The sequence below is a fragment of the Panulirus ornatus genome, chromosome 44, assembly GCF_036320965.1.
Source record: "Panulirus ornatus isolate Po-2019 chromosome 44, ASM3632096v1, whole genome shotgun sequence".
Taxonomy (NCBI): domain Eukaryota; kingdom Metazoa; phylum Arthropoda; class Malacostraca; order Decapoda; family Palinuridae; genus Panulirus; species Panulirus ornatus.
In genome coordinates this window covers 11560731-11574252 of record NC_092267.1, presented here as the reverse complement: position 1 = coordinate 11574252, position 13522 = coordinate 11560731, and the positions used below count along the sequence as shown (strand labels likewise).

Sequence of the window (13522 nt, the reverse complement as noted above, 5' to 3'; positions counted from 1 at the left end):
GTACTGCAGTGGAATTTATTAAAAAAGGGGGTGACTGTATTGTTGACTGGTTGGTAAGGTTATTTAATGTATGTATGACTCATGGTGAGGTGCCTGAGGATTGGCGGAATGCGTGCATAGTGCCATTGTACAAAGGCAAAGGGGATAAGAGTGAGTGCTCAAATTACAGAGGTATAAGTTTGTTGAGTATTCCTGGTAAATTATATGGGAGGGTATTGATTGAGAGGGTGAAGGCATGTACAGAGCATCAGATTGGGGAAGAGCAGTGTGGTTTCAGAAGTGGTAGAGGTTGTGTGGATCAGGTGTTTGCTTTGAAGAATGTATGTGAGAAATACTTAGAAAAGCAAATGGATTTGTTTGTAGCATTTATGGATCTGGAGAAGGCATATGATAGAGTTGATAGAGATGCTCTGTGGAAGGTATTAAGAATATATGGTGTGGGAGGCAAGTTGTTAGAAGCAGTGAAAAGTTTTTATCGAGGATGTAAGGCATGTGTACGTGTAGGAAGAGAGGAAAGTGATTGGTTCTCAGTGAATGTAGGTTTGCGGCAGGGGTGTGTGATGTCTCCATGGTTGTTTAATTTGTTTATGGATGGGGTTGTTAGGGAGGTAAATGCAAGAGTCTTGGAAAGAGGGGCAAGTATGAAGTCTGTTGGGGATGAGAGAGCTTGGGAAGTGAGTCAGTTGTTGTTCGCTGATGATACAGCGCTGGTGGCGGATTCATGTGAGAAACTGCAGAAGCTGGTGACGGAGTTTGGTAAAGTGTGTGGAAGAAGAAAGTTAAGAGTAAATGTGAATAAGAGCAAGGTTATTAGGTACAGTAGGGTTGAGGGTCAAGTCAATTGGGAGGTGAGTTTGAATGGAGAAAAACTGGAGGAAGTGAAGTGTTTTAGATATCTGGGAGTGGATCTGTCAGCGGATGGAACCATGGAAGCGGAAGTGGATCATAGGGTGGGGGAGGGGGCGAAAATTTTGGGAGCCTTGAAAAATGTGTGGAAGTCGAGAACATTATCCCGGAAAGCAAAAATGGGTATGTTTGAAGGAATAGTAGTTCCAACAATGTTGTATGGTTGCGAGGCGTGGGCTATGGATAGAGTTGTGCGCAGGAGGATGGATGTGCTGGAAATGAGATGTTTGAGGACAATGTGTGGTGTGAGGTGGTTTGATCGAGTAAGTAACGTAAGGGTAAGAGAGATGTGTGGAAATAAAAAGAGCGTGGTTGAGAGAGCAGAAGAGGGTGTTTTGAAATGGTTTGGGCACATGGAGAGAATGAGTGAGGAAAGATTGACCAAGAGGATATATGTGTCGGAGGTGGAGGGAACGAGGAGAAGAGGGAGACCAAATTGGAGGTGGAAAGATGGAGTGAAAAGGATTTTGTGTGATCGGGGCCTGAACATGCAGGAGGGTGAAAGGAGGGCAAGGAATAGAGTGAATTGGAGCGATGTGGTATACAGGGGTTGACGTGCTGTCAGTGGATTGAATCAAGGCATGTGAAGCGTCCGGGGTAAACCATGGAAAGCTGTGTAGGTATGTATATTTGCGTGTGTGGACGTGTGTATGTACATGTGTATGGGGGGGGGTTGGGCCATTTCTTTCGTCTGTTTCCTTGCGCTACCTCGCAAACGCGGGAGACGGCGACAAAGTATAAAAAAAAAAAAAAAAAAAAATCTTGAGAACTAAGTAATCTACATAAACTGACTCATAGGAAATTCAAAAGAAGGCTAAACTCTTTATTGAAAACTAAAACAAATGAACCAAGAATAGATAGCAATGCCAGAGGAGAAGCTGCTGAGAAAAATAATTTCATATGACAAGATATAAGTGGAGGAGCAGCACTCAGGAGAAACAGCACTATCCGACAAACACATTCTGCAATAAGCACATGTGAGCCATGTGGGAATATGTGCAGTGGATACAAGCAAATGGAGGCTCGAAACATATTCACTTATCAATTTATTATACTTTGTCGCTGTCTCCCGCGTTAGCGAGGTAGTGCAAGGAAACAAACGAAAGAATGGCCCAACCCACCCACATACACATGTATATACATACACATCCACATACACACATATACATACCTATACATCTCAAAGTATACATATATACATATACATACACAGACATATACATATGTACACATATACATAATTCATACTGTCTGCCCTTATTCATTCCCGTAACCACCCCACCACACATGAAGTAACAACCCCCTCCCCCTGAATGTATGCGAGGTAGCGCTAGGAAAAGACGACAATGGCCACGTTCGTTCACACTCAGTCTCTAGCACGTCGACCCTGGTATACCACATCATTCCAATTCACTCTATTCCTTGCATGCCTTTCACCCTCCTGCATGTTCAGGCCCTAATCATATAGTATGTAATTTATCAACAATTACTGTCCATTAAAACTACTTCTTTTACATACATTCTCAGTTCTCTCTTTTGTTAGCAACTTTCAGATCCACTTACCCTAAACTTGGCACCATCCTCAGGCCCAACACCAGAACTGGAGCTAGTGGTATCAAGTCCTAGCACCAACCATGTCACAATGTAGACTGTTATGTTAGACATTACAGTAAACCCATATCTGAAAAGAGTAAAACTGTTCTTATCTACTCTAATTTTATTAGCTACTTTTTAAAGTTCCTGTTTTGCTTTTTGCTGCATATATGTACTGCTGTTATATGGTTGCGAGGCGTGGGCTATAGATACAGTTGTGCAGAGGAGGGTGGATGTGCTGGAAATGAGATGTTTGAGGACAATATGTGGTGTGAGGTGGTTTGATCGAGTAAGTAATAATAGGGTAAGAGAGATGTGTGGTAATAAAAAGAGTGTGGTTGAGAGAGAAGAGAGTGTTTTGAAATGGTTTGGTCACATGGAGAGAATGAGTGAGGAAAGATTGACAAAGAGGATATATGTGTCAGAGGTGGAGGGAACGAGGAGAAGTGGGAGACCAAATTGGAGGTGGAAAGACGGAGTGAAAAAGATTTTGAGTGATCGGGGCCCGAACATGCAGGAGGGTGAAAGGCATGCAAGGAATAGAGTGAATTGGAACGATGTGGTATACCGGGGTCGACATGCTGTCAATGGATTGAACCAGGGCATGTGAAGTATCTGGGATAAACCATGGAAAGTTCTGTGGGGCCTGGATGTGGAAAGGGAGCTGTGGTTTCAGTGCATTATACATGACAGCTAGAGACTGAGTGTGAACGAATGTGGCCTTTGTTGTCTTTTCCTAGTGCTACCTCGTGCACATGCGGGGGGAGGGGTTGTTATTTCATGTGTGGCGGGGTGGCGATGGGAATGAATAAAGGCAGATAGTATGAATTATGTACATGTGTATATATGTATATGTCTGTGTGTATATATATGCATACATTGAGATGTATAGGTATTTATATGTGCGTGTGTGGACATGTATGTACATACATGTGTATGTGGGTGGGTTGGGCCATTCTTTCATCTGTTTCCTTGTGCTACCTCGCTAATGCGGGAGACAGCGACAAAGTAAAATAAATAAATAAAATAAATAAAAAAAAAAAAAAAAAAAAAAAAAAAAAAAAAAAAAAAAAAAAAAAAAAAAAAAAAAAAAAAAAAAAAAAAAAAAAAAAAAAAAAGGGGGGGGGGGGGGGGGGGGGGGGGGGGGGGGGGGGGGGGGGGGGGGGGGGGGGGGGGGGGGGGGGGGGGGGGGGGGGGGGGGGGGGGGGGGGGGGGGGGGGGACAGAGCTGTGGTTCAGTGCATTATATTGAAGAGAGACTGAGGTGAAGGAATGTGCCTTTGTTTTCTGGAGTGCACTCGTGCAGCGGAGGCTGGAGGGAAGTGGTCTATTCAGGGTGGGGAGGGTGGCGAAATGGGAATGAATAAAGGAGATAGTAGAATTATGTACAATGTGTATTTTAGGTATATGTCACATGTTGTATGTATGCGAGTGGGCATATGATTGAGATGTCATAGGTGGATTGTGGAATATGTTTGGACAATGTGTGGTGGATGTTTGTCAGAATACATGTAAGGGTGACTTAGAGTATGTGTGGTAAAAAAGCGGGTTGAAGGAGCAAGAAGATATATTGATAATGTTTGGCAGCATTGATGAGTAGTTGAAGATTGACCAGTGATATATGTGTCAGTGGAGGGAACGAGGAGAAAGAGAGACTAAATTGAGTTGATAGATTTTATGAAAAAGATTTTGTTTGATCGTGCACATAAACATGCAGAGGTTGCAAAGACAAAAAAAGAATTGACAGTGTATACATTATTTATGGATTGAAAAGCATTAATTGCTCTGGAAACATGAAACTTGAGTATGTATGTTTCTGTGTGGACTTGTATGCATTGTAATGGGGGGGGTGCCATTCTTATCATAGAATTTCCTTGGTACATCAAATTGCGAAGAGCGAAGTTATAAAAAGTAAAAAAAAAAAAAAAAATTAATTATTTTGTACTAGATATTCTGGTAGTTCTTGAATATCTACTAATCCAACAAAAACAAAACAGCTATATTAAAGTCAAAATTTGCATAACTTTAGACATATTTCATGAAATTTGAGTCCAAAAATTTCACTTTCTTATCCAAATGATCATGAAATTCTCGACATCCAATTGTTGACAGAAAATGAAGAGGTTTTCAGTAAAATACAAAATGCCCAACTAGTTTACTGTGTGTGTGTTGGTGTTGTGTTGTGGAGGGGGGGGAATACTTATCAAAAACATAAATAATGTACTTTAAATCATAAATTGTGGAATAATTCAAAATCCTACAAAAATTTCCTTACTCAAATTTGGATGAAAAATCGGCTGAAACTAATCCAACAACATGTTTAATATATCCTAAATCATATATTAACTTGTTACAGAACATATCATTATACATCACATCAAAATTCAGATAAATTTCATCAAGCTGCTGAGTGAAGAAGAAAACAATGGCATAAAAATTATTCTATTTCCAAAAATTTGTATAAACTGTAAATACAGCTATATCTTATATTTATTATACTTAATCGCCATCTCCTGCCTTAGCGAGGTAGTGCAAGGAAATAGACAAGGAGTGGCCCAACCCACCGACATACACATGTATATACATTAATGCCCACATACGCATTTTTTTTTTCTTTCAAACTATTCGCCATTTCCCGCATTAGCGAGGTAGCGTTAAGAACAGAGGACTGGGCCTTTGAGGGAATACAATCACCTGGCCCAATTCTCTGTTCCTTCTTTTGGAAAAAAAAAAAAAAAAAACATACGCACATATACCTACATATACATTTCAACATATACATACACAAAAATATACTTTATCCCTGGGGATAGGGGAGAAAGAATACTTCCCACGTATTCCCTGCGTGTCGTAGAAGGCGACTAAAAGGGAAGGGAGCGGAGGGGCTGGAAATCCTCCCCTCTCATTTTTTTTTTCTTTTTTTTTTACAAAAGAAGGAACAGAGAAGGGGGCCAGGTGAGGATATTCCCTCAAAGGCCCAGTCCTCTGTTCCTAACACTACCTCGCTAATGCGGGAAATGGCGAATAGTATAAAAGAAAGAAAAGAAAAATATACATATATACACATGCACATATTCATACTTGCTGCCTTCATCCATTCCTGTCACCACCCCGTCACACATGAAATAGCATCCCCCCACAGCAAGGAAGCACCAAGAAAAGACAAAAAAGGCCACATTCATTCACACTCAGTCTCTAACTGTCATGTGTAATGCAGTTATATAAAATGTTTATAAATCTTCATTTATAAATAGGCAAAACACACAAACCTGAGCAAAATAATAATGAATGAACAGGAACAAATAATGGTTTCTTCCACTTAATAAACTTAAACTTGAGTGGTAAAGGCCTTAATTCATCAGCTTAACATTCAGCATATCTATTAGTTTGCCTTTATATAATTTCATAAATTTATTATCTATCTATTTTGCTTTGTCGCTGTCTCCCGCGTCAGTGAGGTAACGCAAGGAAACAGACGAAAGAATGGCCCAACCCACCCATATACACATGTATATACATACACGTATACATGTATATACACAAACAGACTTATACATATATACACGTGTACATAATTCATACTGTCTGCCTTTATTCATTCCCATTGCCACCCCGCCACACATGCAATAACAACTCCCCTCATGTGTGCGAGGTAGTGCTAGGAAAAGACAACAAAGGCCCCATTCATTTACACTCAGTCTCTAGCTGTCATGTAATAATGCACCAAAACCACTGTCAGAAATTCTGAAAACATCTGTAAGGTGAAAGATTTTCCAAACATATTACTGCATGCCCATAACTTTTTCCAGATGATTTTGGTTAGATGGTGTTACACTCTTCATGCTGAACTATGAGGTCACTGTACATACACCAGCACTGTCTGCACTGTCTTCTTGTGATCATCATCACTGTCTTCTAAATGGGATATTAGATATTCCTCACTATCAGAGTCAGTGGCTCACAACTTGGTTTCAATTTCATCTACATCAAGTAAGTGCCTTCATCTTTCTCATACTCATTATACCCAGGAAATAAATGGAAATAAAATCTAAAGGACCAAAATAAAAGTTGAAAGGAATGCATGTATTCACTCTTGCCAGCTCAGCTAATGCCACTTTATCTCGTCTTCATTATCTTGTCAAAACACTGCAAATCTTATACAGAGCCAGCCAGCCAGCTAACACGGAGAGCTCAGAGAGTGCTCCCTATATTTTCAAGATTTCTTTCATCAATTTCGTTGCGCTACCTCGCTAACATGGGAGCCAACGACAAAGCAAAATAAATAAATAATTTGTATATAAACATATATATATATATATATATATATATATATATATATATCGGGAGGTGAGTTTGAATGGAGAAAAACTGGAGGAAGTGAAGTGTTTTAGATATCTGGGAGTGGATCTGTCAGCGGATGGAACCATGGAAGCGGAAGTGGATCATAGGGTGGGGGAGGGGGCGAAAATTTTGGGAGCCTTGAAAAATGTGTGGAAGTCGAGAACATTATCTCGGAAAGCAAAAATGGGTATGTTTGAGGGAATAGTGGTTCCAACAATGTTGTATGGTTGCGAGGCGTGGGCTATGGATAGAGATGTGCGCAGGAGGATGGATGTGCTGGAAATGAGATGTTTGAGGACAATGTGTGGTGTGAGGTGGTTTGATCGAGTAAGTAACGTAAGGGTAAGAGAGATGTGTGGAAATAAAAAGAGCGTGGTTGAGAGAGCAGAAGAGGGTGTTTTGAAATGGTTTGGGCACATGGAGAGAATGAGTGAGGAGAGATTGACCAAGAGGATATATGTGTCGGAGGTGGAGGGAACGAGGAGAAGAGGGAGACCAAATTGGAGGTGGAAAGATGGAGTGAAAAGGATTTTGTGTGATCGGGGCCTGAACATGCAGGAGGGTGAAAGGAGGGCAAGAAATAGAGTGAATTGGAGTCATGTGGTATACAGGGGTTGACGTGCTGTCAGTGGATTGAAGCAAGGCATGTGAAGTGTCTGGGGTAAACCATGGAAGGCTGTGTAGGTATGTATATTTGCGTGTGTGGACGTGTGTATGTACATGTGTATGGGGGGGGGGGTTGGGCCATTTCTTTCGTCTGTTTCCTTGCGCTACCTCGCAAACGCGGGAGACAGCGACAAAGTATAAAAAAAAAAAAAAAAAAAAAAAAAAAAAAAATATATATATATATATATTGTCCCTGGGGATGGGGAGAGGGAATGCTTCCCACGTATTCCCTGCGTGTCGTGGAGGGCGACTGAGGGGGGTGGGAGGGGTGGCTGGAAATCCTCCGCTCTTGTTTTTTTTTTAATTTTCCAAAAGAAGGAACGGAGGGGGGGCCAGGTGAGGATTTTCCCTCTAAGGCCGAGTCCTCTGTTCTTAACACTACCTCGCAAGCGCGGGATATGGCGAATGGTATGAAAAAAGAAAAAATATATATGTATATATATATTCTCAGTGAATGTAGGTTTGCAGCAGGGGTGTGTGATGTCTCCATGGTTGTTTAATTTGTTTATGGATGGGGTTGTTAGGGAGGTGAATGCAAGAGTTTTGGAAAGAGGGGCAAGTATGAAGTCTGTTGTGGATGAGAGAGCTTGGGAAGTGAGTCAGTAGTTGTTCGCCGATGATACAGCGCTGGTGGCTGATTCATGTGAGAAACTGCAGAAGCTGGTGACTGAGTTTGGTAAAGTGTGTGAAAGAAGAAAGTTAAGAGTAAATGTGAATAAGAGCAAGGTTATTAGGTACAGTAGGGTTAAGGGTCAAGTCAATTGGGAGGTAAGTTTGAATGGAGAAAAACTGGAGGAAGTAAAGTGTTTTAGATATCTGGGAGTGGATCTGGCAGCGGATGGAACCATGGAAGCGTAAGTGAATCATAGGGTGGGGGAGGGGGCAAAAATCCTGGGAGCCTTGAAGAATGTGTGGAAGTCGAGAACATTATCTCGGAAAGCAAAAATGGGTATGTTTGAAGGAATAGTGGTTCCAACAATGCTGTATGGTTGCGAGGCGTGGGCTATGGATAGAGTTGTGCGCAGGAGGGTGGATGTGCTGGAAATGAGATGTTTGAGGACAATGTGTGGTGTGAGGTGGTTTGATCGAGTAAGTAATGTAAGGATAAGAGAGATGTGTGGAAATAAAAAGAGCTCGGTTGAGAGAGCAGAAGAGGGTGTTTTGAAATGGTTTGGGCACATGGAGAGAATGAGTGAGGAAAGATTGACCAAGAGGATATATGTGTCAGAGGTGGATGGAACGAGGAGAAGTGGGAGACCAAACTGGTGGTGGAAAGATGGAGTGAAAAAGATTTTGTGTGACTGGGGCCTGAACATGCAGGAGGGTGAAAGGAGGGCAAGGAATAGAGTGAATTGGATCAATGTGGTATACCGGGGTTGACGTGCTGTCAGTGGATTGAATCAGGGCATGTGAAGCGTCTGGGGTATACCATGGAAAGTTCTGTGGGGCCTGGATGTGGAAAGGGAGCTGTGGTTTCGGGCATTATTGCATGACAGCTAGAGACTGAGTGTGAACTAATGGGGCCTTTGTTGTCTTTTCCTAGTGCTATCTCGCACACGAGGGGGGAGGGGGATGGTATTCCATGTGTGGCGAGGTGGCGATGGGAATGAATAAAGGCAGACAGTGTGAATTGTGTGCATGGGTATATATGTATGTGTCTGTGTGTGTATATATATGTGTACATTGAGATGTATAGGTATGTATATTTGCGTGTGTGGACGTGTGTGTATATACATGTGTATGGGGGTGGGTTGGGCCATTTCTTTCGTCTGTTTCCTTGCGCTACCTTGCAAACGCGGGAGATGGCGACAAAGCAAAATAAATAAATAAATAATAAAATGAGATGTTTGAGGACAATGTGTGGTGTGAGGTGGTTTGATTGAGTAAGTAACGTAAGGGTAAGAGAGATGTGTGGAAATAAAAAGAGCGTGGTTGAGAGAGCAGAAGAGGGTGTTTTGAAATGGTTTGGGCACATGGAGAGAATGAGCGAGGAAAGATTGACCAAGAGGATATATGTGTCGGAGGTGGAGGGAACGAGGAGAAGTGGGAGACCAAATTGGAGGTGGAAAGATGGAGTGAAAAAGATTTTGCGTGATCGGGGCCTGAACATGCAGGAGGGTGAAAGGAGGGCAAGGAATAGAGTGAATTGGATCGATGTGGTATACCGGGGTTGACGTGCTGTCAGTGGATTGAATCAGGGTATGTGAAGCGTCTGGGGTAAACCATGGAAAGCTGTGTGGGTATGTATATTTGCGTGTGTGGACATATGTATATACATGTGTATGGGGGTGGGTTGGGCCATTTCTTTCATCTGTTTCCTTGCGCTGCCTCGCAAACGCGGGAGACAGCGACAAAAAAAAAAAATATATATATTTTATCCCTGAGGATAGGGGAGAAAGAATACTTCCCACGCATTCCCCGCGTGTCATAGAAGGCGACTAAAAGGGAAGGAAGTGGGGGGCTGGAAATCCTCCCCTCTCATTTTTCTTTAATTTTCCAAAAGAAGGAACAGAGAAGGGGGCCAGGTGAGGATATTCCCTCAAAGGCCCAGTCCTCTGTTCTTAACGCTACCTAGCTATCGCGGGAAATGGCGAATAGTATCAAAGAAGAAAGAAAGATATATATATATGTGAATGGAGTGATAAGAAAGGTGAAAGCAAAACTTGGGCACGAGGGTGCAGATATGGAGATTGGTAGTTTGGTACGGTGGCTAATGACAAACTTGTTTGTGGATAATACTGTATTAATTGCTTAGAGTGAAGATGAGTTGCAGAAGGTTATAAGTGTCTTTTATGATGTGTGTAGGCATATACAATTGAAGATAAATGTGATTAAAAGTACAGTAATGGTAAGTGAATGGAAACAGAGTGAAAGTATAGATTTTGCAAAATCATGTAGAATGAAAGAAGAAAGTGTATTAAACTGTGTTACAGATATGGGGGAGAGAGACTGGAAGCGGTGGCAGAACTTCAGTGTTAAGGGGCTATCTTGGGTAAATTTGGTGCTATGGAGGGAGAGACAAGGGAGTGAGTAGCACAAGGTGGAAGAGTCACTTAGTCCCTTAACAGAATAATGATGGGTAGAAGTGTCGTTATGGAAGAGAAAAATGGATTAAAGGACAGCATAGTCCTCCAAACCCTGACCTATACAGTCAAAACATAGAAGTAGAATGAGTCACAGAAGCCAAGAATTCTGGCTGTAAATGAGCTAATTGAGGCACATATGACATGACTAGATGGAATGAAGAAAGAAATGAGGGGGTTTATGAGATATAAGGTATGGCAGGAAATGCAAAGGGAATGAATTGTGTAGTAGTAGAGTGGGCAAAATGTAAAACCTTGAGGTGGTTTGAGCATGTGTAAGGAATGCAAGATGAGGAGCTTACAGGGAAAGTGTACGATGGTACAATCAAAGGGGTTGGTGTGAGACAAAGAACACTTGTGATATGGGGAAATAGAGTGGAAAACTACTGGAGGGAGAGAAATGGTGGAAGAATGCGTGAAATAGCATATGCAAAGGAGGCACATAAGGACAGGGATAAGTGGAGGCTCTTTTGCCTTGGCCAACCCCTTGATGGAACTTCCTGGAAGGAATGGGTGTCAGAAACATTGACAGATAGATATTCTGAAACTTGCCAGTAGACAGTTTGTCTCCAATATTCTCCTAATATGGGACTCTGGCAACAGGTTAGGAAGCATGTCAACCCCAAAGTCCTTCTCAAATGCAAAATCTTGAGATTTATTTTCCCATATGTAACAATCATACTGAGGCTATCTAGGACTTAGTCCCATTCTAATTACTTTACATTTCCTTGGGCTGAATTTCATCAACCAAGTTTCAGGCCAACTTTGGAGCTTGTTTAAGTCCCCTTGTAAACTGATGCAATCTTCCTTGCTTTTCACTTCTCTCATAACCTTCACATTATCCACAATCTTCCATGCTTTTCACTTCTCTCATGACCTTTGCATTATCCACAAACATATTCAGGTAAGATTTCATACCCGCAAGCAAGTCACTGATAGAGATCAAGAAGAGTAATGGTCTAAGAAGTGAACCCTGTTTGTGGAAGAGTTGGAGCAGTCTTGGCTGACCTACCAAGTTCCTATTGCAGTGCAAAGACCTTTAAGTTAAACCTAGCCACTCTGATGTCAAAGACAGTGGATCTGCTGATGCCATTCTTCATGCTAAAAGACACACTAACTCTCTCCTGGGAGGAGATTGTTTGTCAGGTTTAAGCGTCATATCAACAGTTCACAACAACTAAGCACACAAAGCAAAGTTTTGTCAGAACAGTAATAGGTTCAAAAGAAAGTAAATAAATTCATAACACTGGTAAAACACACTCATGAAAACATATGGACACTAGATAGTGGCATTTAAGCACACATGGTAATAAAGCAAAACATATTCAAAGATCTGGTGCTTATCATAGTTGCCTTCTAACACTTATCTTCCAAAATCTAAATATCTCATCAACATATCAAAGCCTATAACAAAATATTACATGCACTGCAAATAGCAACTGACTTTAAGAAAAACAAAAAATATATGGGAAGTAAGAAATAACAAAACAAGATAATATTGAACACAAGCGTGGTGAACTGGAGGCTGGGTACTGGTGTAAACTGCAGTTGGTTTGTTCTTCTAACAGCTTTTATATATTTTAGGAATTCTATAGATAACCTCAGATCACCACAATAAACAAAGCATCAAAGGAAAACTGCAAACAGAAATGGGCCTGATGGGAGTGCAAAAACATAAGAGAAGAAAAAAGTGTGAGGATGAGAGTAATTGCCAGTCCCCTTCTTCATATATCAGGCAATCTAATGGCTTACAGCCTGTGACGTAATTAATCCAGTAATCATAAGAAGTAGCACCCACCTGCGAACAAGCCAAATGGCACGTGAAGGTCTAAATCACATTCAAGCTGGGCAGACATTTACAGAAATGTTTTTACATCTAGCATTAAATCTCCCCAAAAGTTACAGCCAATCTGCTTTTCAAAAAAGGCTTAGCCATTCAGATATTCCACTATTTAGGTGTCATGCCAGCTGGAATGTTACTATACTGCAAGTTACAAATAGTGATTAGCTTGAAGAGGAGGGACTACAGGGACATACAAGAGCAGAATCACATTTTCAAAAACAAATTATAGAAAGTATACGGCTGAAATTATGTACATCAATAAAACTAATTATGAAACTTGAAGAAGCAGCAGCTTCAGCTTCAATATAAAATGAGTCACTCTCACTTTTGTCATAAACTCAAAGTCTTTAGCTGTAAAAATATTTGTCATCTATCATTCACAAAGTAATTTGAAATACACATAGAACAAAAGACAGAGGTACCTAACAGCATTGAGCTCTGTGCGGTCATGTGGATCTTGAGTGATGGAGGGGATGAGGGCTAGATGACTGATTTGTGTAGCAGCCCAGCCAAACTGGAAGATGACAACAAATGGAGCATAGTAGATCACCTGTGCCCAATCATGGGAATAATTGCAGCCAAGACATCCCAGAAAGATGAAAGGGAAGGCACAAATTACGCAAGCTGTACCTGCAATGAGTTGATGAGCATGAAGCACACTTTCTCTTAATCTTATTTTCTTTTTATACATCACTAGTTTTTTCCAACATATAATGACCAGTAACTTTTTACAAAGCAAGTTTTCCACCTCTTCAAAACTCATACATCACTGTCCTTATTTTTTTTCTAAGTATTAGTATTAATGAGGACTTGTCCATAACTGAATCTACCTTGAAAAGAAAACTTAAAATTCTATATATTACTACTCTTAGTACAATATATATCACTTTCAACCAGCATATCCTCAATGTTACCAATAGGTTCAATTCCTTTTTCATCAAACTCGATGAAGATGATATATCTATCTATCTTTATCATTAACTGTTCCTGAATACATGGGGTGAATCAATTACATACAACAACTTGGTTAACTAATACTGATACGATTTAAAACTCCTTTCTCTTCACCCAGACTACAGGAGTGAGGCTAC

The 13522-nt window shown here is 41.0% G+C and overlaps 1 protein-coding gene across 10 annotated transcripts in view; it reads right to left on the bottom strand.

Moving 5' to 3' along the window:
• Positions 1–13522, bottom strand: part of LOC139762740 (major facilitator superfamily domain-containing protein 12-like) — a 201602-nt gene that overhangs the window by 134340 nt on the left and 53740 nt on the right. For 8 of the 10 annotated variants that reach the window (XM_071687824.1, XM_071687816.1, XM_071687821.1 and 5 more), the window contains 2 exons: positions 12854–13061; positions 2470–2587 (listed from right to left, as the gene is read on the bottom strand). In XM_071687824.1, the coding sequence (XP_071543925.1) occupies positions 2470–2587; positions 12854–13061 (326 nt within the window). The remainder of the gene's footprint in view (positions 1–2469; positions 2588–12853; positions 13062–13522) is intronic. The other 2 variants (XM_071687825.1, XM_071687826.1) reach the window with 1 other exon arrangement.